This window comes from Psilocybe cubensis, chromosome 9 (assembly GCF_017499595.1).
Source record: "Psilocybe cubensis strain MGC-MH-2018 chromosome 9, whole genome shotgun sequence".
Classification (NCBI taxonomy): Eukaryota; Fungi; Basidiomycota; class Agaricomycetes; order Agaricales; family Agrocybaceae; genus Psilocybe; species Psilocybe cubensis.
Genome location: NC_063007.1, coordinates 2,586,730 through 2,613,107, shown reverse-complemented (window position 1 = coordinate 2,613,107; position 26,378 = coordinate 2,586,730). Strand labels below are relative to the sequence as shown.

Below are 26,378 nucleotides of genomic sequence, written 5' to 3'. Positions count from 1 at the left end.
CCTAGACCCCAGATGTGCCCCACTGGTTTTAATAATGTAGTCTACCTATTGGTCTAAAAATACGTAGATACGTAGATGGATTTTATTTTGGAGGCTCCGAAACTAAAAACGTTGTAATAGAGGCTGAAAAACACTTTAATTGGGCCTGAAGGGCCTTAAAATATTGCAACACTGGGGAAATAACATGATAAATTGTCCCGTATTTGCATGCAAAGCACGGGTGCACTGCTAGTTTCTACTGATGTGATCATCCGAGGGATTCAAAAGTGATGTAGAGATTTAAATTCCCGTTTCTCGACTCAAGACTCTGTTTCTTTTCCAAAAAATTTTTACGCTTTAAAGTAGATTAAAGTGTTTACTGTACATAGGTATACGAATATGCAAAATTATCATGAAAATGTTGCTTGGAAGGGTGCTTAGTTTGATGATCTTTAGCCGTTTATCCAGTTAACACGGCATCAAATGCCAATTTCCATTCCTTCTACATACATGCGATATCAACATAAATATCAACACACATCCCTGCCCCAGCTTCCAATGCCTGTACACGTATGCAAAATTACAGCCTTCAAAACCAGTTTCCTGGTCTTCCAGATGCCCAGATGCCCTCCACCTACACCGTCACGAACCACCAATGTGGCATCTGCATCTCCTGTTTTTCAACCGTTTGAGATGTGTGTGTGAAGATTGAGGTGTACAGAGAGTGTAAGGTGTACCAGTAGTATTCACGACTTTTTAAATTGCAACTATTTGAATCTCCGCCTGATCCTGACAGTCCGGTGAGGGGGCTTCAATGTGTCAGCTGGAACAGACTGCAAAAATAGCACCGTATAGCAAATTCACAGCCATAACAATACTCATCATTGAACCACGTCCTTCCTTCTTTACACACCACCACCACCATCACAACAACAACAACAACAAGCGCAGGACAGAATAACTAGCTTCATGGACACAAAGAGCGTCTCACAGGAGACTCGGACTCCGTTTCCGGGCGACATGAATGATATGAGCGATAATACTAGTATTGCAGCAGAGAAAGTCGATTCAGGTGCCAGTGCGGGCAGCTGCAAACTCGGATCCCTTAGCCTGTTGGACATCTTGTCCCACAAGTCTACCTACGCCTGTGAGCAGATAGTCCGCTTTGTCAAAGGAAAGGTGATTTAGTATCGTTGTAGGGATCGCGTATATTGCCCAGTTCTGCCATTTTATTCTCGCTTGTATCATATGTGCACTCAGCCTAGCATACGACAAGAACTCGCTGGGTTAGTCCATGGATCGAGCGCACACAACTCCTTCCTGCGTCCTGATTGTTGGAATAGCAAACTGACCGGCGCGTCCTCGTGACGGCGGTCTGGACTATGGACCATTTTTCGTTACATTCATATTTAGTTACTTGTTACATTCAAGCCATTTCACTTATATTCCTTTCGACGAAATGGCACCACCTCAGTTCGTATCTATCGTACTGAGGTGTGTGCCAGCTATCTTACTTACATTTGATTCACTTACTTACTCTTAACGTAGCTACTTTCATTAGGTATCTACTAAATATACAGTTCGTATCTATTGTACTGAGCTACTTTCATTAGGTTATGGGCCCCGAGAGACACTGAATCAATCCAGCATTCATTCTACTCAACCAACCAGTGACCTATTTACCCTCAGCAAAACTCTCCACTTATTACTGTCAACCATGTCTTCTATTTCTAAACTAAGCGATGACTTCATGAAGATCCCCAAGCTCGACGAGGCGGGCAAGAACTGGGTGATCTATAAGCAACGCTTCTTATGGTCCATTGACGCGAGTGGCAAACTCGAGCACGTCGACGGCACCGCAGTAGCTCCGCCAGACCCCATCACTTGTGTCCCAAATCAGCCGCTCACTAACGAGCAGGCAGTTCTTGATGCGGAATGGCGAAAGGAGCTGAAGGCCTGGAACCAAGGAGAGGCAATCGTTAAGCAACAGATTGCGGCAACGATTTCGGACTCACATTTTATGAAGATTCAAGGCAAGGGATCTGCCTTCGATATTTGGGATGCTCTCACAAGAGACTTCGAGAACAAATCATGGATGGTCTCCGTGGATTTGCGACGCCGGCTACAGCAGGAACACTGCCCCGAGCGTGGAGATGTGCGAGCACATTTCAACAAGTTGCGCTTGATGCGCGAAGATTTGGCAGCCATGGGACAGCCGCCAACGGATGACGACTTTTACGCGATCATCATGGGATCTCTCCCATCTTCCTACGACCCCTACATATCAGCCGTAAACGCCACGTCAAGCGTCATCGGCACGACTTTATCCGCTGATGAGTTGATGCACACGGTGACCGAAGAGTACGACCGTCGTGCGCTGGGCCAGAAGGGTACCAGCAGGCGAGAAGAAAACTCGGCCTTTCATGGAGACGCGGGAGGTTCATGTGGGAGGAAGGGTGGGTGGAAGAAGAATGTTGAGTGCCACAACTGCAAGAAGCGTGGGCACTTCAAGTCCGAGTGCTGGGCGGAGGGTGGTGGTAGGGCAGGGCAAGGCCCGAGTGGCTCGAAGCCCAAGGGAAAGGGCAAGGAGAGCAGTGGAGGCGGAGGCGACAAGGGGAAGGGGAAGGAGACAGCGGCTAGTGCAAAGAATGATGGGGACGAGGAAGGTTGGATGGCCATGACCACGTCAGATGATGAATTCGATGCTTTGTCTGAGGAACTCACCTGTTCTTCCTCATCCGAATTCTCCCTCTCCGACGCCGATATTCTCGAGCTCATTTCCAGCTGCTCCGAGTATGATCCCATCTCCGATGCTGACTTGGATGGCATGCCAGCCCTCCAGTCAGTTAGTGACTCCGGTGATGAGGACAGTGATGAAGAGATTCCGGGTCTGCAATCTGTGTCAGACTCTGATGACTCTGATGATGAATGGGAGGAAATTTACGCACCTACCTCTCGAGCAGTCCTGTCCCTCACTGCTACAGATGAAGCTCACAGCACATTCACCTCTGCCACCCTTACCCAAAAGCAGACCCTTGTCGATATGGATTTGTATGACTCGGGTGCTACACGCCACATGTCCGGACACCGACATCGCTTCGTTAATTTTGTCGAGACCGACCCGAAGCCTATCACAGCTGCCGATAAGCGTCAGTTCTTTGCGACTGGCAAGGGAGATATGTACGTTGACATACCTAACGGTGACGGGCCCGCAACAAAGCAGTTGCTCCGTGATGTCCTTTATGCCCCAAAGATGGGGGTTACCCTGGTCTCCATCAGCCGAATTGCACAGGCGGGCGGCACCATCGTGTTTTCAGGAGCACTCTGTCGGATCTACAACAGATCGCGTGAGATGCTGGGGAAGATTGAGGTGCAGAACGGACTTTACCGTGTGTTCACAGCACGTCCAGAGGTGGCAGGATACGCTGGGCGCGTTGTCGAGGTGTTGACCATTGATGAATTGCACCGCCGGATGGGGCACATCAGCCATGACGCAGTGCGGAAGCTCGTCAAGAAGGGCCTGGTGACTGGAGTCAAGCTTGACGAGGACAGCAAGCCGTCGTTTTGCCCATCGTGCGAGTGGGGGAAGGCCCATCGCAAGCCAATAGCAAGAGAGCGGGTGGAGGAGCAGGCCACGGAACTTGGCCAGGAAATCCATTCGGATGTGTGGGGTGATGCGCCTGTGGAGACTATTAGCCATAAGTCTTACTTTGTCAGCTTCACAGATGACTACACTCGGTACACGAAGATTTACCTGATGCGCACCAAGGATGAAGTCTTTGAGCACTACTGTGAGTTCGAGGCTTGGCTGAAGACCCAGTTTGACGCCCCCATCAAGAAGCTCCACAGCGATCGAGGAGGAGAATATCTGAGTAATGAATTCTCAGCCCATCTTAAGGCAGCCGGCACCACTCGAAGACTCACCGTACACGACACCCCCGAATACAACGGCGTTGCGGAACGCCTCAATCGTACCCTCCTCGACAAAGTGCGTGCCATGCGACACGATAGCGGCCTACCGAAATTCTTGTGGGGTGAGGCCTTGCACCATGCGGTTTATTTGAAGAATCGCACTTCAACAAAGGCGCTTGGCGAGTCGACTCCGTATGAGGTCTTGACAGGCGAGAAGCCGGATATCTCCAACATTCCTCCATGGGGCTGTGATGTGTGGGTGCACGACACCAGTGGTTCGAAGCTTGATGGCCGAGCGAAGCCAGGGAAGTGGGTCGGGTTCGACGAGGAAAGTCACGGGCACCGTGTGTACTACGCAGAGAAAAGATCTGTGATAGTCGAACGAAGCATCAGATTTATCCCGGACGAGATTGTATTGGAACACGCACCGCTTGAGGGGGAGTCAGACAGTGAGCACGAGGACGATTCCAAGCGCCACGTGTCCCCAAATATCCCCAAACCCGACACCGACACTCCCGCTACAGCAGAACCCGAGCTACGTCGAAGTACACGGCTGCGAAAGGAGAGCACGTACATCAGAGACATTCGGCAGGGAGTTGCAAAAGCTAGCAACTTACCTGCAGCAAGCCAGTTCCCGCGCGGTCTCCAGGTTGTCCCAGAGGTTTCTGAGAAGAATAAGGAAGGCGAGGCTGGTGTTGAGGGTGTGGGTGATGAAGGGTTGTTGGCGGACGCATGGGACATTGTTGAGGCGATGGATTTTGCAATGGCGACTGCAATGGATGCAGCCGAGGGGTTGAACCCGACGTACGATGAAGCAAGAAGGCGATCTGACTGGCCGAAATGGGAGGCCGCGATCAAAGCCGAGCTTGCATCACTCGAGGCGAACGGGACATGGAAGATGGTTGAACGCCCACCAAACGCTAACGTCGTCGGCAGCAAATGGGTCCTACGCATCAAGAAGAATGCCGCAGGCGAGATTGACAAGTACAAGGCTCGTCTCGTCGCACGCGGATTTACCCAAATCCATGGCGTGGACTACACCGAGACCTTCGCACCCGTTGCACGCCTGCCCACCTTCCGATACCTGATCGCACTCGCTAACCGCAACGGATGGCCACTCGAAAGCATCGACTTTGATAGCGCGTTCCTGAACTCGAACCTGGATGAAGACGAGGTCATTTACCTCGAGCAGCCACGCGGATTTGCAACGGACTCACGTCGCTACGTGTATCGCCTTCACAAGGCACTCTACGGGTTGAAGCAGGGTGCGAGGAATTGGTACGAGGCGCTGAAAAAGGCGATGGGGGAGTTGGGGTTTAGGGTGTTGGAGGCGGATCCGGGTGTGTTCGTGAAGGTGGTGGACAGCGAAATCGTCATCGTGGGGGTACACGTCGACGATTGCCTGGTAACGGGGAGTTCAACGCCACTAATTGCGCAGTTTAAGGTCGAAATCAACAAGAAACACAAGATTACGGACCTTGGTGAATGCAAATGGCTCCTTGGCTTCAAAATCACTCGCGACACCGCCAATAAAACCGTCTCCATCTCCCAGGACGCGTATATTGACACCATCTTGACGCGCTTCAACTTCGACGACCTGAAACCGAGTGCAATTCCCATGGACCCGTGTCAGCCACTTGCCAGGTCACAATGTCCGACCGCTCTCGCAGACATCGCACGGATGAAAAACGTACCTTATCGTGAAGCAGTGGGCTCGCTCATGTACGCGTCAATGGGAACGCGACCCGACATCACGTTCGCAACGAACACCGTGGCGCAATTTGTCGACAATCCGGCGTGGATTCACTGGGAGGCGGTGAAGAAGATTTTTCGGTACCTCAAGGGCACCCGAGACTTGGCGTTGACGTATGGCGGTGAGAAGAGGGACATGGTGGGTTTCGTGGACGCAGATGGGGCGTCGCAAGACCACAGGAGGGCGATTTCAGGGTACGTGTTCGTGGTGGATGGAGGAGCTGTGTCGTGGTCGTCGAAAAAAGCAGGAGTTGGTCACCCTGTCGACAGCCGAGGCCGAATACGTGGCCGCTACCCACGCCTCAAAGGAAGCCATGTGGTTACGCAGCCTCGTCAACGATATTTTTAGCGCACTCGATATCAAGGTAGTACACCCCACCACACTCTACGGCGACAATCAATCGGCCATCGCTCTCGCTCACGGAGGACAATATCACGCACGCACGAAGCATATCGACATTCGTTACCATTTTATTCGTTATATCATCGACTCCGGCTCCATTAAACTTATTTACTGCCCCACGGACGATCAAACCGCCGACACTCTCACAAAGGCTCTTCCGAGCGCGAAAGCGAAGCACTTTGCAAACGCGATGGGTTTACGCGCCGCAGTTTGAGGGGGAGTGTTGGAATAGCAAACTGACCGGCGCGTCCTCGTGACGGCGGTCTGGACTATGGACCATTTTTCGTTACATTCATATTTAGTTACTTGTTACATTCAAGCCATTTCACTTATATTCCTTTCGACGAAATGGCACCACCTCAGTTCGTATCTATCGTACTGAGGTGTGTGCCAGCTATCTTACTTACATTTGATTCACTTACTTACTCTTAACGTAGCTACTTTCATTAGGTATCTACTAAATATACAGTTTGTATCTATCGTACTGAGCTACTTTCATTACTGATTGTCGTTCAATATAGCTCAGCACATATACCTATGGACTGGGATGATCTACTCGTGGTTACTGTTGATGATCATTTCATCGTTCATGTTTCGTATCCATTCCCCCCAGAACCCAGCTAACAGTAATGATAACTGATAATTGATAACTGCTTTCCTAGTTTCTCCGCGTCCTCTGGCTCTGGCTCTGGTACAAAGCCGAAAGCTACTGCTATAACTCATTACACCTGCGCCAATATCTGCGCAATCATCAACACCGGTAAGGAACGCCTGTCCTTCAGCAATTTATTATACACTTACCACTAAAATATCAGCACGCTGCACCTACCTCATACTAACGATCATGCACTCCGACAACCCCTTGGTGTTCGATGACCCCGTGCGTGGCATCGTCACTCCCCTGAGCATCGGGTTCATGGTTGTCGCTGCAATCTCATGTACGTATTTAATATTTACGCCCCAGTCTGTCTGTTGCAGCAGTAGTAATATTATTTTGACTCGTCACTCTGCCCACTATCTAGGCATGGCGGTAGCCCGCATCATCCGCCTCTCTGCCACGCAGGCTTGCGGGACCGAGCTCGTCCACGATCCTAACCATTTTGTCCCGGCATGGCACTTGGCTACTCTGGAGGAGTCGCAATCGTTCTGTCGTAGGACTGACGGACAAGTACAATTGGTTTGAGAGTGGCAGGAGGTGCCAATCTCAAGGCTTGCCTGACTCGGGGGAGGAGGGGGGGGGGGGCGCTCTAGAAGGTTCCTAGTATAGCTTCTGTACTGTACAAATGTGACTGTTCAATCTGATCTTCCCTGCGCACGACGATGAGGACATACACGATAAGTCCATTTGAATCTGAGTACTGAATATGGAGTATATAACTCCGTGGATTTGCCAAAACCCGGCCAAGGCTTCGGCTTTAATTTACCGGCCATTCGGAGTTTAAACATATCTGCGCTATTCATACTCCGAGACATGCCGCATGACCCGAAAATAATTTCAAAATGAAGCTGATTGGTGCCGACCATAAAACGCAACGCGATCTCACAGGACCGTCGCCATAGAAGAGACGAGAGAGGTAAGTGAGGACTTTTAACTGGCTAACTAACTTATCTGTTCAACGCATTATTTCGGCCGGAACTGGTGGATCGTGGAATGTTTGTATTCATGGCTCAGTTCAGTACAGCCTCAGGTTCTCAAAACCCATCACTGAGCCACGTCCTTCACTTTTACCCAACATAAGAACCACAGTGTCGAATCCTCAATGGACAACAATATCGTAGCACAAGAGACTCCGCTTCTGAGCGAGAACAATGAAATCACAGCAAAGAAAGACTCTGAAGTTCAGATCGGCGACTCGGATTCAGGTGCTTGTGGATTCAGCAGACTGTCAGATCCATTGTCGCACAGATCTACCTACACCCGTGAGCACATAGACAGCTTTCTTTATTATCAATATTCTCAGAATCGTCATAGGTATCGCATTTATTGCTCAGTTCTTTCACCTGGCGCTGGCGTGCATTGTATTTGGGCTTAGCCTAGTATACCGCGACGAGATAAAGGGTAAGTGCGTTGTGCCAACAGGACTCCTCGCCTTCTGATGCGTGAATCCAGTTCTGTATAAAGAGTTTATGTCTGGATGGTTCTCATTGTGGGCGTTGACCATTGTCAAATCACTGTTTGTATTTATTTCCCAGACGTTAGCCAGCATGCTAATTACTTTCTCAGAAATTCCAAATCCTCTAGTCAAAAGAATAAGGACGGGGACACCCCCACTACTGCTATAACACATTACATTTGCGCCACTTTCTGTGCATCCATTAACAGCGGTAATGAACCCCATTTCTAAATGTTTTACTCTAACTAATAAAATCAGTGAACTGCATCTTCTTGCTGATCATTTCTTCGGTCAAACTCTTCGCGTTCAATGGCCCTGTGCAAGGCATCATCATTCCTCTGGAAATCGGATTCTTGGCTGTCGCTGCAGTCTCCTGTGCGTATCTATTCCTTAGCTTGTTCCTCGCAAGTTGGTGAGTTAACCGGCCCATTATTTAGGCATGGCCACTGCACGCATCATCCGTATCTCTGCGATCCAGGTTCGCGGAACCAATCGCGTGCATGATCCTAACCACCTTGTTCCCGCGTGGCACTTGGCTACCCTGGAAGAGTCACAGTCTTGCCGTCGCAGAAAGAACAGACAATTACAATTGGCTTGAGGAGGTTACTAGGCGCTAATTTGCCTGAGGCTGCTCTGGAAGGTTCATAGCATAGCCTTTCGTATAAACTTGGGCCGAGCATTAGATACGGTGTGCGCGGAGAATGGATGATACTATCGATTACAATAACTCCACAGACAGTCGAAAGCAAGCAGCCGGTATGCCGACTTGAGAAAGTATCTATAGATTGCGATTTTAAGTTGATGCAGCATGGCCGAAATATGCTCAGTTCAGACTTTTTCCCACACTGCATTAAAAATAATACAAGTAGAGGGATACTAGGATGATGAAAGCTGCAGCTGACCCTGGGGGCTTCATAAATATCCTGCAATGAGGAAAGACATGATCCATCAACTGCATTGTTTTCCCTTCCTCCACCAGCTAGAATATCCCAGAGAGATGGCAGAGAACAAGACCGATGAGCCTTTAATCACAAATGAGAAAGAAGTGGGTCTGGAAGCAGCACAACCAGGACCTTCCACCAGTGGAACAAGTGTGAGAGACTTCCTGAACGACCGTACAACATACTACTGTGAGGCATCAAAATGCTTTTGTAGCTTGCCAATGTTATTTGTTTAACCAAATTCCATTTCATGTGAATGATAGGGTTGGGCATTATTTTCCAGCTTGGCTCTATAGGTGGCAGTATTTTTGCTCTCTGTAAGACTTCCTTTCAGTATCGCAATGTTATTATACTTCATGAGAATGGGTATTTTAGATAAGAATCAAACTCCTACTATCGTCTACTCTTTTTCTTGCTCGTACTCGTCCGTCAGTATTATATTTCTTGCATTGCTGTGAGTTCTCCGACTTGCTCAAATGATATTATTTTGCTCATATAATCATCAGCATCCGAGCTCAAAACAATGTATCGAAATCTGAGGTCGGACCTAAACGGACTCTAGCGGGTAAACACTACACAAACGCAGGAATGTGTGTCATGTACAATTTCAGTAGGTTCTCCATGGTATTTTATTCTTGCCAAGCTTCTGAGCGACGGTTTCCGTCAACAGTAAACTGTCTACTATTTCTTTCATGTGTAAAGCCTAGCCAGTGGTCGAGTTTAGTTTGGATGATATTTGGACTTCATTTCGCTGGTCTTATTGCTTGTATGTCCCCTCTAACCTCCTCCTCTACGCATATCTTCAATCAGCAAAATTTTAGGTTTCAAAGCAGCCCGTATCACCCGCCTCTCTGCACAGGCTGCCAGAGGAACGGAGATGGTGAACGACCCGGAACATCGTGTTCCTTCCTGGCACTTGGCTACGACTGCGGAGTCCCGGATTTATCGTAAAGCCAACAGGCAAGTTCAGCTCCCTGTCTAAGCTTGTTTATGGCTAGGAACTCTGGACTGTATTCTTTGGTAACTGTTAGTAGTGTACGCCTCTATTAACCGTCGTTCGACGTGTAATGGCATCTTCCCGCTTCCTGGAAGGCGTGGGAATATATTATTTCTCAGGGTGTGATTGGGACTCGTGTACATGATTACTTAGCATTTGTTCTTGTGTTTACTCGGACCATGCCATTAGATACGGTTTGCTGAGGATGTCAATGCTAAAGTGCTATTATTGTTACCAGTGTGTAGATTATGACTGTATAAATATCCTGCGGTTGTAATTATTCATCAATCACATTGTTTCCCCTTCCCCCCACACCAGCTAGAATACCCCAAGTAGATGACCAAGAACAAAAATGCTGCATCCCTCGCACACTGCGGGCATTGGCTTCAATAACCACATGATTAAATGTTGAAATGTAGTTCGTTATTTTCAATAATTATTCAAAATGTATTGCGGCTCGTTAAAGTTTGAAAATATTTAACATTTACTTAATTTTTTTTCAAAATGTATTCAGCATCCTAAACAAGAAATTTTGGTCCTGATTAAAGCTTGAATACATGTTGAGAGACCAACAAAGTTGATTATTTATATTTTTGGATATTTCTAGCCATCAACTGCGTATTATAGTAATCTAAATCTGGTAAACCAATCCGCCACAATGAACCGCCTATCTCTGCCCGCCATACACCTCAACATGACTGGCCATGGGCTCAATAACCCGTCACGCCCTCCGCCACCACCTTATAACACCAACTTCAACCACACACACCCACACATGTACATGCATACGTACCGGCCAGGTCACAATATATAATAAGCTCCACAAATGAGCTTAACCACCTTGTCTTACTCATGATCACTAATTAGCACTAGTATTGGTAGAAAGGGCAGATTTGAAAGGGCTCTTTATATTACAAAAGAACATGTGTACGTTTTGGTCGAACATATTTTTGGTAAAAAATAGTATACCAAGTATAGTAGATGTTAGTTCAAACAATATTCAACCTTTGTTCAGTTGCATAAATTCAATATTTATCCCTCTGTACATGTTGAACAAAGGCTGAAAATTTTTTCTACAATTACTAGGGGTTATATCTTGAGTACATGTTGAAAAATAAAATTACTCAGAATATCATTTATTCAAAATATACTCAGTAGTTATTGAAGCCAATGCCCGCAGTGGCAGTGAATGAGAAGAAAATGAATCTGTAAGAAGCTACACAATGTCCTAAAACGGAAATAATTGCTGATGCGTTCCGATCCACCAGTGGAATAGTAGGTGTGAGAGACTTCCTGCAGGATCGAGCAATGTACTGCTGTAAGTCAATCAGTGTGACTCCATTTCTGTCCAGCGCCATTTCGAGAGTCTTTCCAATGCTTATGCGTGACAGGGATCGCTACTGGGGCCCACATTGGTTCCATGGCTTGCAGCACCGCGGTTATGTGTAAGATTGCTTTCAGTATTGAATGATGTAGGGTATGAAAGCGGATATGTCAGATCATGGACACCTTGGGCCAAATCTCTACATCGCCTCTTCCTCGTTTTCGATTATTGCTCTACTAATTCTTGTGGTTCTGTGAGTTTATGGATCTCAAGTAACAGGATTCCGCCCGTCTGATATCAGTATCTGACAGTATTAGAACTCAAAATAACGTGAAAGAGTATAAATTCGGGCCTAAGAGGACTCTGGCGGGTAAAGAGTACATGGACAGTACACTGTGTGTCATAATAAACCTCAGTAGGTCCTCTCAGCCTGGTATCAGTATCTATCAACTGTCTTTAACAAATGTCCCGGCGTCAAGTGAATATCGTAGCATTCTGTAAAAGTGGAATGGCCTTGAAATCAGGGGAGGGAACCAGTTGGTCGATCGCTGTGGTCTACATCATCATCAGACTCAACCTCGTGGGCTTCTTTGCTTGTATATGCCTTTCGCCTCTATCATGACTATCTCTGATCATCGCAACATTAGGCGTCAAAACTGCGCGTATCACTCGCCTGTGGGCGCAGGCTGCCAGAGAAACAAAATTGGTAAATGACCCTGAGTATCACGTTTCTTTCTGGCGCCTAGCTATTACTGCGGAGTCTCGATTACGTCGCAGAGCCGGCTTTTCGAAGAATTGACAGAACATGGGTTAGGATTGTAAACAAGGCGAGAACCGGCCATGTATCCGCTAAGCAAACCTCATCATAGTCATCACTATCCGGAGATTTTTATTAGAGTATAACACTTTTGGTGAAAACATCATCGCAAAGTGAAAAGATTTAGAAAATGAAACCTTCCTTCCCTCCTCTGGAAGTTCAACCAGAGCTGTATATATCGGCTTGCTGAGCTATGTATAGAGGCACGATGGGACATGAGATACAAGTCCCACATAACACCGCCAATTCCCCTCTTGTGCCATATCTATTATAGTCAACGTATAAAAGGCGTCCATCGATTGCCTTGAATACCATGGGTTTACCATCCGTTTCAAGTTCCAACACATCCATGATCTTATTCCTACTACAAGCAATTATCATATCCGGATTCGTCGTATCGATCTGGAAGATTGTTACTACACTCAGAGATAGAGCCTGGACCAGATGGAGTCTGGATAATATACCAGGGCCGCCGTCGAAGTCAAGATGGACAGGTGAATCCCGAGTTCTTCCTATTGATATATTTCAATTGCCAATTGGTTATGCGGAGGAACAAGAACAAGAACAAGAATTTCGATGATTTTTTCAAGTTCATGAGGAAGAATTTTAGTGGCGTGGGTTGGTCAAAGAGGTCGGGAGAGGTCGGGAGAGTGTGACGGCGGCATCCTAATAGGGAATGCCGAGCATATCCGGCATGGACGTGCCGGAGCGACACAGTTTTCTATCGCTTTCCACAAGTTTCGTATTTGATATTTCTCTCATTATTCTATCTATGACGTATGTACTACAGTAAGGTATATAAGCAGTAGGTAGAGTAGGTAGAAGGACGGAGCTTGAATAGACCACTTTATCCAGTCATTTGAGCTTCGACAGTGTGCCGGGACCCGTGTGAATAACGCGCCCCGTCACATATTTTTGACTTTACGTCTATTCCCATCGTACTACTTTACTCTCTTACTCTCCACCGCCGTCGCCGACATCGACCTTTGCGTTCCCCTTCGGCTTGATCACCCGAGGATACCAGGTACGTTGTGACGGACTTCATTTTTGTGTTAACTTCGTTATTGTTTCAGACCATGGCCAGCAGAGGAGCCACATTGAGAAGTGGTCGAGCACCGAGGAGTCATGCGGCTGCCAGGGACGTGCCGACCACGGGGTCTGACTGGGATCCCCCTGCTTCGAGAGGTGACGACCCCAAGCAGGAAGCCTTGCCTACCGGAATGGAGGAAGGCGGCGCGCGTGGTCGGGATGACCACCGCGGGAATAATCCAAACAACACCGGGAGCGCAGCCGCTGCAGCCAGGCGCGCTCGTAGAAGCTTAAGCTTGAATAGTTTGAATAGGTATATGGTAGACACTGAGATTAATAGTGTCTATAGAAGCTCTGTGAATGATGCACAGACTGTTGTTACTGAAACTAAGGAACTCATTACATCCTTGATGGATAGGTTAAGTAGAATTGAGAATGCTATTAATATGAATGGTAGCATTTTTGAGGTTTCCCGTGCACCAGAGGACTCCGATAACAGTCACGGTCGCGAAGAATCGCAGGAAATTACAATTGATAATGATTACTTACAAATTCAGGAAATGGAAAGGAAACTCACTGAAATGAAGAAGGCATACACGAGACGATATCAATCCATTGAAGTTCAACCGAAAACTGAGAGACGTGGTATATCCACCACTCCCATGTCTCATGATGTCGAAGATCTTATCACGCAAGCGGCGCGTCAACAAACGCAGGCTAGACGGACAGAGGCTATTAAGCCTAGCAACCAGTTACCCGCGGAAAGTTTACTCGGACAGCTTCTGGCCAACCCGAAAGGTAATAGCGGCAAGGAGCATGCCGAGTTAAGCGCCCGAGCACTGGGACCGTTGGACACCGAGGGACACATAATAAATCCCGCGAGATTCAAACCGTTACCGCCTACAGCCCCGGATAAGTATCATGGCGATGCAGACTTTATGAAATTTTACAAATACATTACTCAGTGTGACAGATTTTGTAAAGAGGCTGCATTACCTCCCCAGGATCAAGTAGTGAAATGTGCTGATTACCTCGCCGGAAAAGCATACAAATTCTACTCTACAATGGTGTCCATAAGTGTAGACTCCTGGGACAGGCGACGATTCTTTACTGAACTTTATAATTATTGCTTCCCACCCGATTACAGACTGAAACAAAGAAAGAAACTCGAGAAGTTTTCTCAAGGATCAATGACTGTGGCTGAGTATGCTGCCGAATTATTGATTTTATTCCGCATTGTGGGAAAGTCTACTCCTTCGCAACGCGTAGATCGTTTGTGGAACGGATTGAAACCTGAATTACAATCCGCCCTTTGGAAGGAAGGACTCGACTACGAGCAAAACACGTGGGATGAAGTCATTAGAATTGCTACTCGCTATGAAGTTGCGCATGAAATTGAAAGAAATCAACGACAATATATAAAATACAATAAGCAATACTATGTTTCTGGTAAATATGACTACAAGACACATGATAACAACTATGGTGTAAATAATGACGACGAGCCGAGTGACAGTGATCATGGTCAACTTTCATCGGGGGGAACAGATGATGACTCAGATCAAGACAAGGAAGACAAGGTGTTAGCTTTACCTCAGGATTCAAATGTGAAAGCTAGCGGATATGTCCGAAATGCCCAAATTAAATGCTACAGATGCGGGAAAACTGGGCATATCGGACGTCACTGCAGGAATGTTCGCCGAAACATCTCGTCTACATATAACGAGTCACCGAGTGTAAGCAACCGTGACCGTGCGCTCGATAGTAATAGCGAGAATGAGCACCACGGAGCAACAGACCAGACTGCCAGTTGTTTGGGATCATATTTCATGGAAGTTGAAGTGGCTATGTGTGACATTGCAGACACAGGGTTGAACACAGATATTTACAGTTACAGTGACCACTCTGCTATTGATACTACAGCCTCACAAGGAACTAATGTCGAACTGAGCGAATTACACGTTAATCAAATCCTCGTATCCGAAGATTTGGAGGGCGGGTGGACACAACTTGCACAAACCGTGACAGCCCAACTTCAGGATGAAGATGTTGACCTCGAGCCGGAGAAAATTGCTACATCCCTTTTTGATGCAGATTCTTTGGTTAAACAAGGTATCGAGTGTCAGAAATCTTGCCCTATCGAGTTCACCCATGAAAGCGGCAACATAAGTCATTCCTTTGGAATGCCTGGAGGGCGTATGTGACGGCGGCATCCTAATAGGGAATGCCGAGCATATCCGGCATGGACGTGCCGGAGCGACACAGTTTTCTATCGCTTTCCACAAGTTTCGTATTTGATATTTCTCTCATTATTCTATCTATGACGTATGTACTACAGTAAGGTATATAAGCAGTAGGTAGAGTAGGTAGAAGGACGGAGCTTGAATAGACCACTTTATCCAGTCATTTGAGCTTCGACAGTGTGCCGGGACCCGTGTGAATAACGCGCCCCGTCACAGAGAGGTCACTCTCACTGTCAGGATAAAACGACTCAAGCTTCCCCCCTAAGCAGAGTGTGCACCAGGGCCCTATAGTATTAGTAGCGAGTAGTGAGAAAGGACATGCAGTACTCAGGATCTGTTAATTTTGATCAATAAATTGGGTGATATGCCAGCAAGGGTCAAGGCGGTGGAGAAAGTGAAAACAGAAGCAACAGGGGTGGAGGAGGAGGAGGAGGAGGATGTCAGCCAACGAGAACAAAACGGACCATTACATGAATCATATGTGCAAAATCACCTGGATGTCGTGTAAGAGATAGAAACGATGGTGGAGACTCGAGAGTAAATGTATGCTTTATATTGGCGTTTATCGATTATTGCCAATCGCCGGGCAGAATCCAGATGATATCGCTGAGTACATGAGTTTGTATTTTGCAGTTTGTAGTTTGCAGTTTGCAGCGAACGTCCGGTCCGACTCAGGACTCAGGAATGTTATGAGATGTGCAGGTTCTGAGAGCGAGAGTGTTCGCGAATATATAGTGTGTCTTACTACTGGTATGATCGTGGACGGCGTTTCTCCATGGCGTGTGGCGTGTGGCGTATGGCGCTGTCACTAACTACTCACTATCGCACAAACGGCGCTTCTTCACGACGCTGACGCTGACGCTGTTGTCCCTGCAACTGCAAATGGTGCTTCACTTCTCCGTCTCCTTCTCCGCGGCGCTGGCGCTGGCGCTGTAGCTGTGGGAGCTAGCCTGGGAGGCGAGAGGAGAGGAGAAGAGCAGGGGAGGGGAGGCGCGGCGGGCGGGCGGGATCCCTGATGAAGTGGGTGAGGTGGGTGAGGTGGGTGAGGTGAATGTGGAGGTGAATGCGGTCACCGGTCGAGCGTCAAGCAGGAGAGACTCGAGACTCGGATGCCAGAGGCAGCTCGGATGTGCTGCAGTAGACGCACTGGCGGCACTGCTCGTCGGGCATCTACTTCTATTTCTGAATCTGCCATTTCACGGCGCACGGGTCATGACGCCATCCGATGGCCGATTAGGTGTTAGCGTCCCGCCCCCACCCCTCCCCGCAACATCAACAACTAACAACTTGAAGGATTGTAAAGCGACATCCGGAGTGACCCAAAAGGGATGGCGCGTATTGAGGAGGAGGAGGGAGGACGCGTTAAAGTTCAGGCCCAGGGACAGAGAGGGAGGAGGAGACGGCAGGCGATAGCCACGCGTGTAATCATTATCTGTGGCGATATGAATATTTGTGGGTGTGTAGGCGCGTAGGGCGTCGGCGGCGGGTAGTAGGGAGAAGGGAGAAGGGAGGTCCTCTTTCCATCTTCACTGGTATCAGTCCCCCCGTAAATTTAACATCTCTGACATCTGACAGCCAATGACTTTCGTTTCATTCACCCGCACGTTTTTGCCCACATTCCCTCATTCCATTCCCTTCCCCTTCCCTGAATCCCTTCCCTTCGTACGCACCATTACCTCTCTCACCAGTAAACCCCACTTCCTGCGTTATCTCCCCACCATGATCCCAGCGCCCGCCAGTTCCCGTCAGACAATATCACGCTCGTCGACATACGCACCACACCGACGCACCGACACAGAAGCGATGCCTTGTTCAAGATTGAGTCAAGGGTCAAGGTTAAGGTTAAGGTCAAGTGAAAGAGTAAAGTGAAAGAGTCAAGTTCAAGTTCAAGATTAAGAGTCAAGAGTCAAGTGAAAGAGTCAAGTGAAAGAGTCAAGTAAGAGTCAAGTGAAAGAGTCAAGTAAGAGTCAAGTGAAAGAGTCAAGTGAAAGAGTCAAGAGTGGGGCCCCAGCCAAGATGCGTGCGCCGTGCGCCGTGCGATGCGATGAATGTCGCGTACGAAAGAACGAGAGTACGAAATAGACCCAAGGAAGCATACGAGATAGAATAAAAACAAGGATCCAAGCGTACGAGATAGAACAGAAACGATGAAGGAGAACAAATGTTTGCTTTGATATCGGTATTTAACGGTTAGCGTTTATCACCAGGGCAGATGCCAGACGATATCGATGTCGGTGTCGGTGCCGATGAGGTTGTAGCTTGTGCTTGTACCGAATGTCGAGTAGGAAGGGGGAAAAGGGAAAAGGGAAGAGGGAAGAGATGTGTAGTCTGCTTGCCAAAGTCAACAAGTATTTCCAAGGTCCATGGGATTCGCGCCGGGATTGAGATTGATATTGACTTCCTTGGTATAGGGTATGGGGTATGGGGTATGCAGAAGAAAACGTTCATGATCACAATCATAATCATAATCGCCAGGCACAACAAAATCAAGCTTCAAGGTTCAAGGTTCAAGGTTCAAGGTTCAAGGTTCAAGGTTCAAGGTTCAAGCTTCAAGCTTCAAGGTTGATCGATGATATGACACGAGAATATGTTTTGGGATGCGCATCTATACCTATACCTATACCTATACCTATACCTATATCAGTATCCGTTTGCGTTTGCGTTTGCGTTTGCGTTTGCGTTGTCCTGCTCTAGACGATCCCTCTAACATCGTAACAATCGACAATCGATAGTCATAGGCAGTGAGCCAGTGAGGGAGTGAACGAACGGCACTTGAGTTGAGCTCAAAATCGCATTTTCTCAGATTTGAGAGGTTGCGAGTGGGTCCATGTGTTGAGTATGTATATGATGAGCTTTGAGTTGTGAAGTACGAGTACGAGCTAGTAGATCGTTGAAGACAAGAAACGAGGAGGAGCCCGAATATCGGGTGATAGGTACGTATGAGACTATGAGTTGGTAGGTCGAAAAAGCGCAAGTAGGGCTCAGTCACGGTGCGTGGCACTTTCGCTTTTGCTTTCGTTACGTCACGTTTGATTCTCCGACCGGGTGGTTCCGGTAGCGAGATTCGAAAATGGCAGCCCCTGATCATGAATTGACTTCGTGCAAAACACCCCGACCACACCCACGGTGCCAACCACGCGCCCAAAGTAGTAGAGAGTCCTGTGCAAAATATATGGAAAATGCACGGAAAGGTAAATGCGTTTGATAGAATTTGTGGTCATAAGGGAATCATTGCAGGTGCTTCATTAAACTTTGGGAACTTGTATATTTGAATGTAAAATCTGGACACTTCCAGCTTAAATGGTTTTGCTAACGAGTCCACTTCTAGGCAGAAGCGCATCGTGCATAAAGTGGCTTAAAACCTTGCAGAGATTGTTTTCATACACAACGGTTCATTGAATATAGGTACATGTTATATTTTCATCGGAGGCTGATATAAAATCTGTAGAATAACCTTTCGTCCAAGTCTTCGACTCAGTTCAACGGTTAAGCTCCCAATATTACTAAAGACGCCCATTATGAGATATATTCTGCAAGGTATCAACGAATCAACAAACCTTAATGTCCAGAGACAGTGATCGAGGATGAACCACTGCTCTGGTATCCCTCAGTAGCAAGGATCTGGTAGTTGAACGAGCCCATGTTCATCCCGAGGTTCCTCCACGCGTTGAAGTGGTTCGCCGTCGTGATCGTGCCGCCGACGCGCTTGCCCTGGCGCACGGACCAGAACTGGTTGAACGTCGCCGTGCCCTGGATCGACGGCGCGTTGACGCGCGTCGTCTGGTAGATGTCGTACGTGGCGCCGTCGGACGAGACGGTGCCCCGGTGCGTCAGCCCCGTGCTGGGGTTGTAGGACCCGAAGGAGTCGCAGATGTAGTATTCGACGAGCGGGTTGGTCGTCCATCCGTAGACGGAGAGGTAGGCGTTGCCGTTGGGGTTGAAGCTTCCGCTGTAGGTGATGACCCTGTGTTCAAGGTGCTCAGCGAATTGTGATAGAATCTCACGAGATGAAATAGTTACTTGGCACTGCCTGGGTTCCAGCCAACTCCCGCAACGACGTCTTGCGACGAGGAGGACCAGGAAAGGCTGTATTGGCCAGTTCCGATGTTCATGGTGACACCGCTGTTGACTTGTTCCCAGAGCGAGTAGTAGTAGCCGTTGACATTTCCGGTGCTGCTGCTGGTGACGGTTGTTCGTCGCTCAAGGTGCTCCTCGGTGGAGTTACCGAAAGGGATGGCGTATACAGCCGCTGCGGAGCAGAGAACGAGAAGAGACTTGAAGGAAACCATTGGAAGACTTGTGAGTTTCTGAGTTAACCTATCGAGAACATAACCCGTTTGTGCAGCTTTTATAACTTCGAAGCGGTAAAAACCCGGTCAAGAGTGTGAAGATGTAGTGTATCACGCGAGCGAGACGGCGAACGCGCGGAATATTGAAAGTGATTTACAAAAACTCCATGACAAAATTCTCCCGTGTCCACTCGCTCTTTGCATGACACCATCGTTGGAGAGCGCAGGGCTCTGGAAACGGGATCGAAGTTCGAGCTCACTCTCTTTAGGCCTTGCTAAAAATAACCATCAATGCAATCGGACACGGGTGTAATAGACTTTGCTTCTGCGGACAGCGAAATCGAGTAGGCGACTTCCAATGTCATCCCGAGAGCTCCAAAAACATATATGGGTCGGATCTTCACAGATGATGGACCTACTCGGTGCACACTGGCGCAAGTAGCAAAGGTCAGAAGATTTTTGCCTGCAGATACAGAAACTTTATAATGCTCTTTTAGGAGCTCACAGGTTTGACTATAAGTATGGATGGGTATGGGAGCTCATAACTCCCAATGTTTTAATACCTATTACGGCCGGTCGTGTTGACCACAACTTGGAAACTGCGGGTAGGTATGCCGGTCTATTTAAATCTGTTTGGCCAATCGCAAGCAGCCTGCGCAGGTCGACACATTGCACCATTGCATTGCGTACATTTACCATGCGAAGAATATCCGTTTTCATTTGTAAATATGCTGTTACTACCCAAGTGACCCTCTTGGTCCAAACACCCTTCTTTACAGAACTTAAGATATGTAGGCTGCCAAGGAGTGCCGATGATCCCAATGAAGGTTTCATCGCTGAGTCGAGGTAAAATATAGAGCTAGCTCCATGGGCCACTCCATAGCCTAGATATAGAATGCATAAAAAGTCATAACATTAGCCACGAGCCCCTTTGCTTCAAATATGTCGTGTTCGAAGCTGATGTCCTGCTATAAATAAACGATACGTGTCCGTAACGGGCACAAGAGCGAGAAATTGCCGACTGTAATTTAATTGTTGCTAGTCAGATTGTGTGATGGAGGTGAATATCCTAGATGTCCGAGATGATACAAGAGACGCAGTGGATCATGCATGTCGCCTAACAGGACGGTCGGCAACGATGTCTTCGATCAACTTCAAGTTCGACGGTGAAGGAGGAGGATCCCGGTTGATTCGGGGTATTTGGGAAAATTGGCTACGTACTGGTTGCCACTAGTTCTATTTCTCTTGGAGTAATTGTCCTCTTAGAGGTCCCGTGAAAGAGAATACATGACCGCCTGTTCCGGTGACACGACGCACGGGATAATGTAAGTGATTTCGTCTAATAATTCATTGACCTGGTATTGATATTTCGATGAGGCGATTGAGGTCAAACGCTGACCATGCTCATTATCCTAGGACATCAGCGCAACTGAGCTATTCCAATCTCCGACTCTCAAATCCTGTCTCTGGACCTCTTCCTGCGGATGGCTGAAAGTGTTTTGCTTGGGTAATCCGGTACTAATGGCACGACAATTACAATCATTTTGGAAGCGCAGTTTTAACTTCATAGCTACATCGACGTTGCGGTGGTAAGCACTAGTATCTTTGAGTCTATCACGGCTAATGGATCGTAATGAAGTCTAAGCCAAGACACGCGCACTCCTGTACAGTAAATTACATCCGCCTCCATGCTGACGCCTATCATTAACAGGGGATGAGGCTTTCAACTACACCTGCTCAGCTCAAAGCCGTATGCTTCATTTCGTGCATAGAGTTCAGACAGTGACAGTTAGAGCTACCCGCCATTATGATGTCCTGCGGCCTATCGCAATCACGTCTGACGACTTTTTTGTAACGCTTGTTCTATACATAGCTCAAGAAGGCCCTCGATATGTAAAGCCCATGATATCAGCGCGCCGAAGAGCAGCACCGTCCATGATGTTCCCATGCAAGCCTGTCTAACGACATATAAAAGGCATCGAACTGACACCGTGACTCTTGCCATCGACTTCGACCTACCGCCATGATTTCACTTCAAACGGTCGTTGTATCCGTCCTCCTTGTTGTTGTCTGGAAGATAGCTACGACTCTGAAGGATAGATGGAGTCTTGAGAACATTCCTGGGCCGCCATCTACGTCTATATGGACAGGTACATTTGATTGCCATTGTAAATGATATTATACAAATGTGACTTTTCATAGGTGTCCTCCGTCAGTTTACAGGACCCGGGTTAACGACTATATGTAAAAGTAGATATAATGTACCCGACATCCCATAGTAATCGCTACCCAACATGTGGGCTAAATGGCTCCCCTGCATAGAAATCTCCTCTCTGAGCGGCCAGCGTCTCAGAATGTGTTTAATTAATGTTGATTGTCCAGCAATTATAATCGACATCACCAAATGTATTTTGAGCGTTCCAACTACAGCAATGCCAACCCTGTGAGACTCTTTGAATTGACATCCTGGCATGTATATTGCATTTAGAGCCGCAGATGTGTTGAATAGCACACAGTTTGGATTTGCAGATGTGATTTGGATACTCGTACCTTGCAAACTGGATTGTATCTGTGCGCAAAAATTTTGCACGGATCTTCATCTCTGAATGCTAAATTCACACTATGAGAATGTACCACAATCTACATACTGTGAGTCTATATCTGCAGCACCGTTTCAAATAACTAAGAATTCGTATTTACAGATGTGTTTTGAATGCTCATACTTTGAATGCTGGATTGCCCGGTATGCATGTGAGAAATTGGCACAGATCTTCATCTCTCGAGGCCAAATCAACACTTTGGTAAACACTGTACAATCTACATCCTTGGGGTCAGTAATTACAGGTTTTAACCAATGCCAGTGGAATATCCTTGTTGATCATAAATTGACGCCTACAAATGAGAAATTACGACTCATGTACAAATTTCCATGCACATTTAAATATGTAAAGACAGTACATTAGTTCCTAATCCCAGTCCTTTCCATTTTTCTGATCTGCTGTCGATTCCATAATGAAAAAAAAACCTTCATATACATGACAGCACGGTCTTGAGTCATGTAACTAACCCCTTTCCTGATCTTGGAAATACCACTGTTGCCACATTCCGCTGCACTTGAGTTCAATCGTAGAAGGTCTGGGTTTTCCTGGCAGTATGTGGCCAAGAAACAGGCCTCCCCACATTTGTGTTCACTGGAATGAAAAATGTCGATCACAAAACGCGTGTTTTTGAAGAAGTCTGGCTCGCGTGACATGCAGTAGGGTTGAAGTGCGCAAGCAAAATCGTAGACGATGACCTCCGGAGCCTGTTTCCACCGTGTGTATATTGCTGAAAATACATCATTGCGGCCTTCGGCTGCGCGGATGCAATGGAAACCGTAGCAAACACTGTGTGTGCACCAGACACACATGATTCCACCGGTGAGGCGCTTCTTGGAATATGTTGAATAGTACTTATGACAAGTGTCCTCATCTTCATTGGCGCCAACAAGATCATTTCCGGCTTCATATGGGAGGTTGGGATATTTTGGCCGTTCACGGATCTGTGCCATTGCATAGTGGCAGCCTGTCTATTATGGCATAAGTATACCACACCACATGAAGATATGATTGAGTACTATATACGTACCTTAAGCCAATCTTCCTGCTCAATATTTGAATTGACAGTGTCATCATTTTTGGCCGGTCCATCATGCACTTTGATGATGCTAAACACAGCCATAGCCCGCACGTAGAGCCACTCACATACTGCTAAGGTATCTGCTGAAATATTCCCGAAGCGCACTTCATGTTGGATGACACGTTGAATGAAAGGTGTATATCGCAACCAGGTAATATGCTGTGCACTAGGATCTCGTAGAAATCGCCTCAGGCTCAAGATTGAAGGATATGGTAAGGCTTGTAGGATTGACTCATCCGCAGCAACCTGTAGGACATGAGTACTGGTGTGAAAATTATGCAGAATAAAAAAAAAATACCTGGAGAAAGAATTTAATGTAAACTTCAGGGATGGATTGCTTTCTGAAAACAGCGGAGAGTCCAAACTGACTATTAAACAGATTACCTAGATGTGTGTTAATATTGGAAAGCTTGTTGACTAGTTCCGAGACTTTTGATAGGCGTTCTACAATTTTCTTGTTTCTCTCAAAATGTGGACTAGCCTCTGTGACCTCTGCTTCGGTTGACAGTGTAGTGAGTGGTGGGCCCTTGAGAATGAATCGGATAAGTATACGAATATTTCGGTTTGGAATAGCGTGCAGATTAGATGTGGGATGAACCTCTGGCCTCTCAATTGAAGAGGGACCTGTTAACGTCGGTGGATGAAGCGAAGGTAGAAGCATTCGACGACTGAATGCTACAGTTACTCCATCCCATATTGTTGCCTTGGGATTTGGGCCACATTCTAAACAGGTCATGTCATTTTCTAATAGCAATAGCCGTGAATAGGAGAACCAAGCAGCACGAAAGAGCTTGTCGCTTGCAAAGGGGACGTCAGACCCACGAAGTTGATAGCGCCGTGACACAGTGTTAACCCAGGATATAAATGGAGTTTCCGAGGTGGAAAATGCACTTGTGTAGTCGTCCAACAGATCATGGGCAAAGAGGCTGGTGTTATTGAAATTGAATAAACCCAGATCACTGCATTCTGGCCCAATAAAACGGTGTGAGCATTTTAGACATTGTTGCAGTGAGATTACTGCCTTAGAAGCACCGGTAAGTGTATAAACAGTACACTCTTTGTCGATTGACGGCCTAAATGGGTCAAAACATTCCCTAGGGTTGGAGCAGATACATGTGCCATTGTCACCTAGAGAAATAGATGATGGCGGTGAGTTGAAAATAACTCTGGGTGGTGCAGGAGGGTCTGCCCCAATTTGGGACCAACAGGGAGGTGGAATTCGCTTATACGAAATTGATTCAGCAACTCCAGAAACCTGTCGTAATGGAACTCCTACTTCATTAGTTAGAAATACTCTGGACTTGAACCATTCAAATACAAGCGTACCACCAAATTGAACACCATCTGTAGCTACACTACTATCAATGGTTTCATCTTGTGCATTCCAGTCTCCATGAATATACTTCTGCAGTGCGTGACGGGCTTGTACAATGTGGGAGCATGATGTTGCGCCTTGATCCCTGCTACATTTCCATGTCCCATTACCAGAGTCGTCTCCATAATGCTCAACAATGCTACGATTCTTAATGGTTGGAAATCGTGTGGAAGTTGGGATTGAAAAAATATTGGTATAAAAGTTATCCATGACACCTTCGTTTCTGTAGAAAAGAAATGCTCGTGCCTCTTGATAGGCTGAAATACACAATTATTAGTTTACTACAAATCTATGAAGGTCACTGCCACACGTACCAGATAGAGATACTTCGTTTACTGTCGCATTGTGCGGAAGTTCTTCGGTCAGGTACCTCACATGATAACATGCTTGCGACCGGTTAAGTGGACACAGACAAACAACTGAAACTGTGTCCTGGGTATTATCCCGCATAGCGTGGTACCAGAATTTCTGAATACAATGATGTCAGCCAGTTCTTCAAATATATTCACATAATACTCACATTTGACTCTCTTTTGGCTGCATTCCAGCCACTCACAACAAACATCCGCTCGGTTAACTGAAAGATAGGGCATTCTTCTGCCACTCTACTGCCTCAGCAAATTGCAGAAAATCCTTGGAATCATCATTCATGTTGGCTTCAGATTCACCAGGTCCTTGCTCAACATCCATCATAGCCATATCAGATGGCTCATTGTCATCCAAGAGATCCTCAATTGAAGCATTGCTCAAATTGCCATGCCTTTTTTTTTTGGTGTTGCCTTGACGTGCTCCTTTAGCAACTCTCCTTTTGCGCTGGGGAGTGCTAATATCGTAGCCCTGGATGTCTGGCAATGGAGTATAGTCTATCTGTGTGGGAGATTCCGGCAATGGTGCATAGACTATTACTGGAGAAGGAGTTCTGCTCATTGGAGCATGCACAAAGTGAATCAAGAGATGTGTTGCGAAGAAAGAATACACGTGTACATAACAGAGCCATTAGTGCTAGGTTTGTTAAATACCAGTATACCACGCCAAGATAACTTTGTTTAATCATACAGGTAGATATTACTTTATAATCATTTGGCTGTGACATTGATTTTTTACACAAAATCATACCAAGTACCATACACTATTGAACCATGCACCTTTCATACCTTAGCAGCTTATGCCCCGGTGTGCAGACTGCAAACATTGTCAAAAGTTGACCTTTGTGACTCGCGGGTCACATAAATGTGACACCCCTACCTCGTACCCTGATGTGACTGAAAACGGCGCACAAACTGCCCAAGGTACTGTGCACCTTTGAAAAAGTGATATATGTATTGTATTAATCATTTATATATTGGAGAAATTGTTAGTAAAGCCATAAACAGCCTAAACAAATGAGAATTGGTAGTCATTTTATCAGTCATTTGTTAAAACTCCGACGGTCACAAGGCCGTGGGAGCTGTGGGAATTGGACTTAGAAATGTCAAACTGACTTAATCAATCATTGCATTGCTCGATGTCAAGCCTTGTTTTGCCA

General features: G+C 46.9%; 5 protein-coding genes across 5 annotated transcripts; 3 read left to right on the top strand and 2 right to left on the bottom strand.

Moving 5' to 3' along the window:
- Positions 1-7,806: 7,806 nt before the first annotated feature.
- On the top strand, positions 7,807-8,758 carry JR316_0010225 (uncharacterized protein; the record flags this gene model as incomplete). The annotated part of the gene is made up of 4 exons (XM_047895898.1): positions 7,807-7,909; positions 8,019-8,105; positions 8,419-8,535; positions 8,598-8,758. 4 exons carry the CDS (start codon positions 7,807-7,809, stop codon positions 8,756-8,758), a joined length of 468 nt encoding a protein of 155 aa, XP_047745617.1.
- Positions 8,759-9,157: 399 nt separating this feature from the next.
- JR316_0010224 (uncharacterized protein) lies at positions 9,158-10,083 on the top strand (the record flags this gene model as incomplete). The annotated part of the gene is made up of 2 exons (XM_047895897.1): positions 9,158-9,290; positions 9,923-10,083. The coding sequence occupies 2 exons, from the start codon at positions 9,158-9,160 to the stop codon at positions 10,081-10,083; spliced, it is 294 nt and encodes a 97-aa protein (XP_047745616.1).
- Positions 10,084-13,315: 3,232 nt separating this feature from the next.
- On the top strand, positions 13,316-15,472 carry JR316_0010223 (uncharacterized protein; the record flags this gene model as incomplete). Its single annotated transcript, XM_047895896.1, has 1 exon — positions 13,316-15,472. One exon carries the CDS (start codon positions 13,316-13,318, stop codon positions 15,470-15,472), a length of 2,157 nt encoding a protein of 718 aa, XP_047745615.1.
- A 3,597-nt stretch (positions 15,473-19,069) lies between these two features.
- On the bottom strand, positions 19,070-19,800 carry JR316_0010222 (Endo-1,4-beta-xylanase A; the record flags this gene model as incomplete). Its single annotated transcript, XM_047895895.1, has 2 exons — positions 19,070-19,475; positions 19,532-19,800. 2 exons carry the CDS (start codon positions 19,798-19,800, stop codon positions 19,070-19,072), a joined length of 675 nt encoding a protein of 224 aa, XP_047745614.1.
- Positions 19,801-22,759: 2,959 nt separating this feature from the next.
- On the bottom strand, positions 22,760-25,780 carry JR316_0010221 (uncharacterized protein; the record flags this gene model as incomplete). Its single annotated transcript, XM_047895894.1, has 6 exons — positions 22,760-23,368; positions 23,428-23,724; positions 23,777-24,750; positions 24,808-25,110; positions 25,168-25,321; positions 25,463-25,780. 6 exons carry the CDS (start codon positions 25,778-25,780, stop codon positions 22,760-22,762), a joined length of 2,655 nt encoding a protein of 884 aa, XP_047745613.1.
- Between the last annotated feature and the right edge of the window lie 598 nt (positions 25,781-26,378).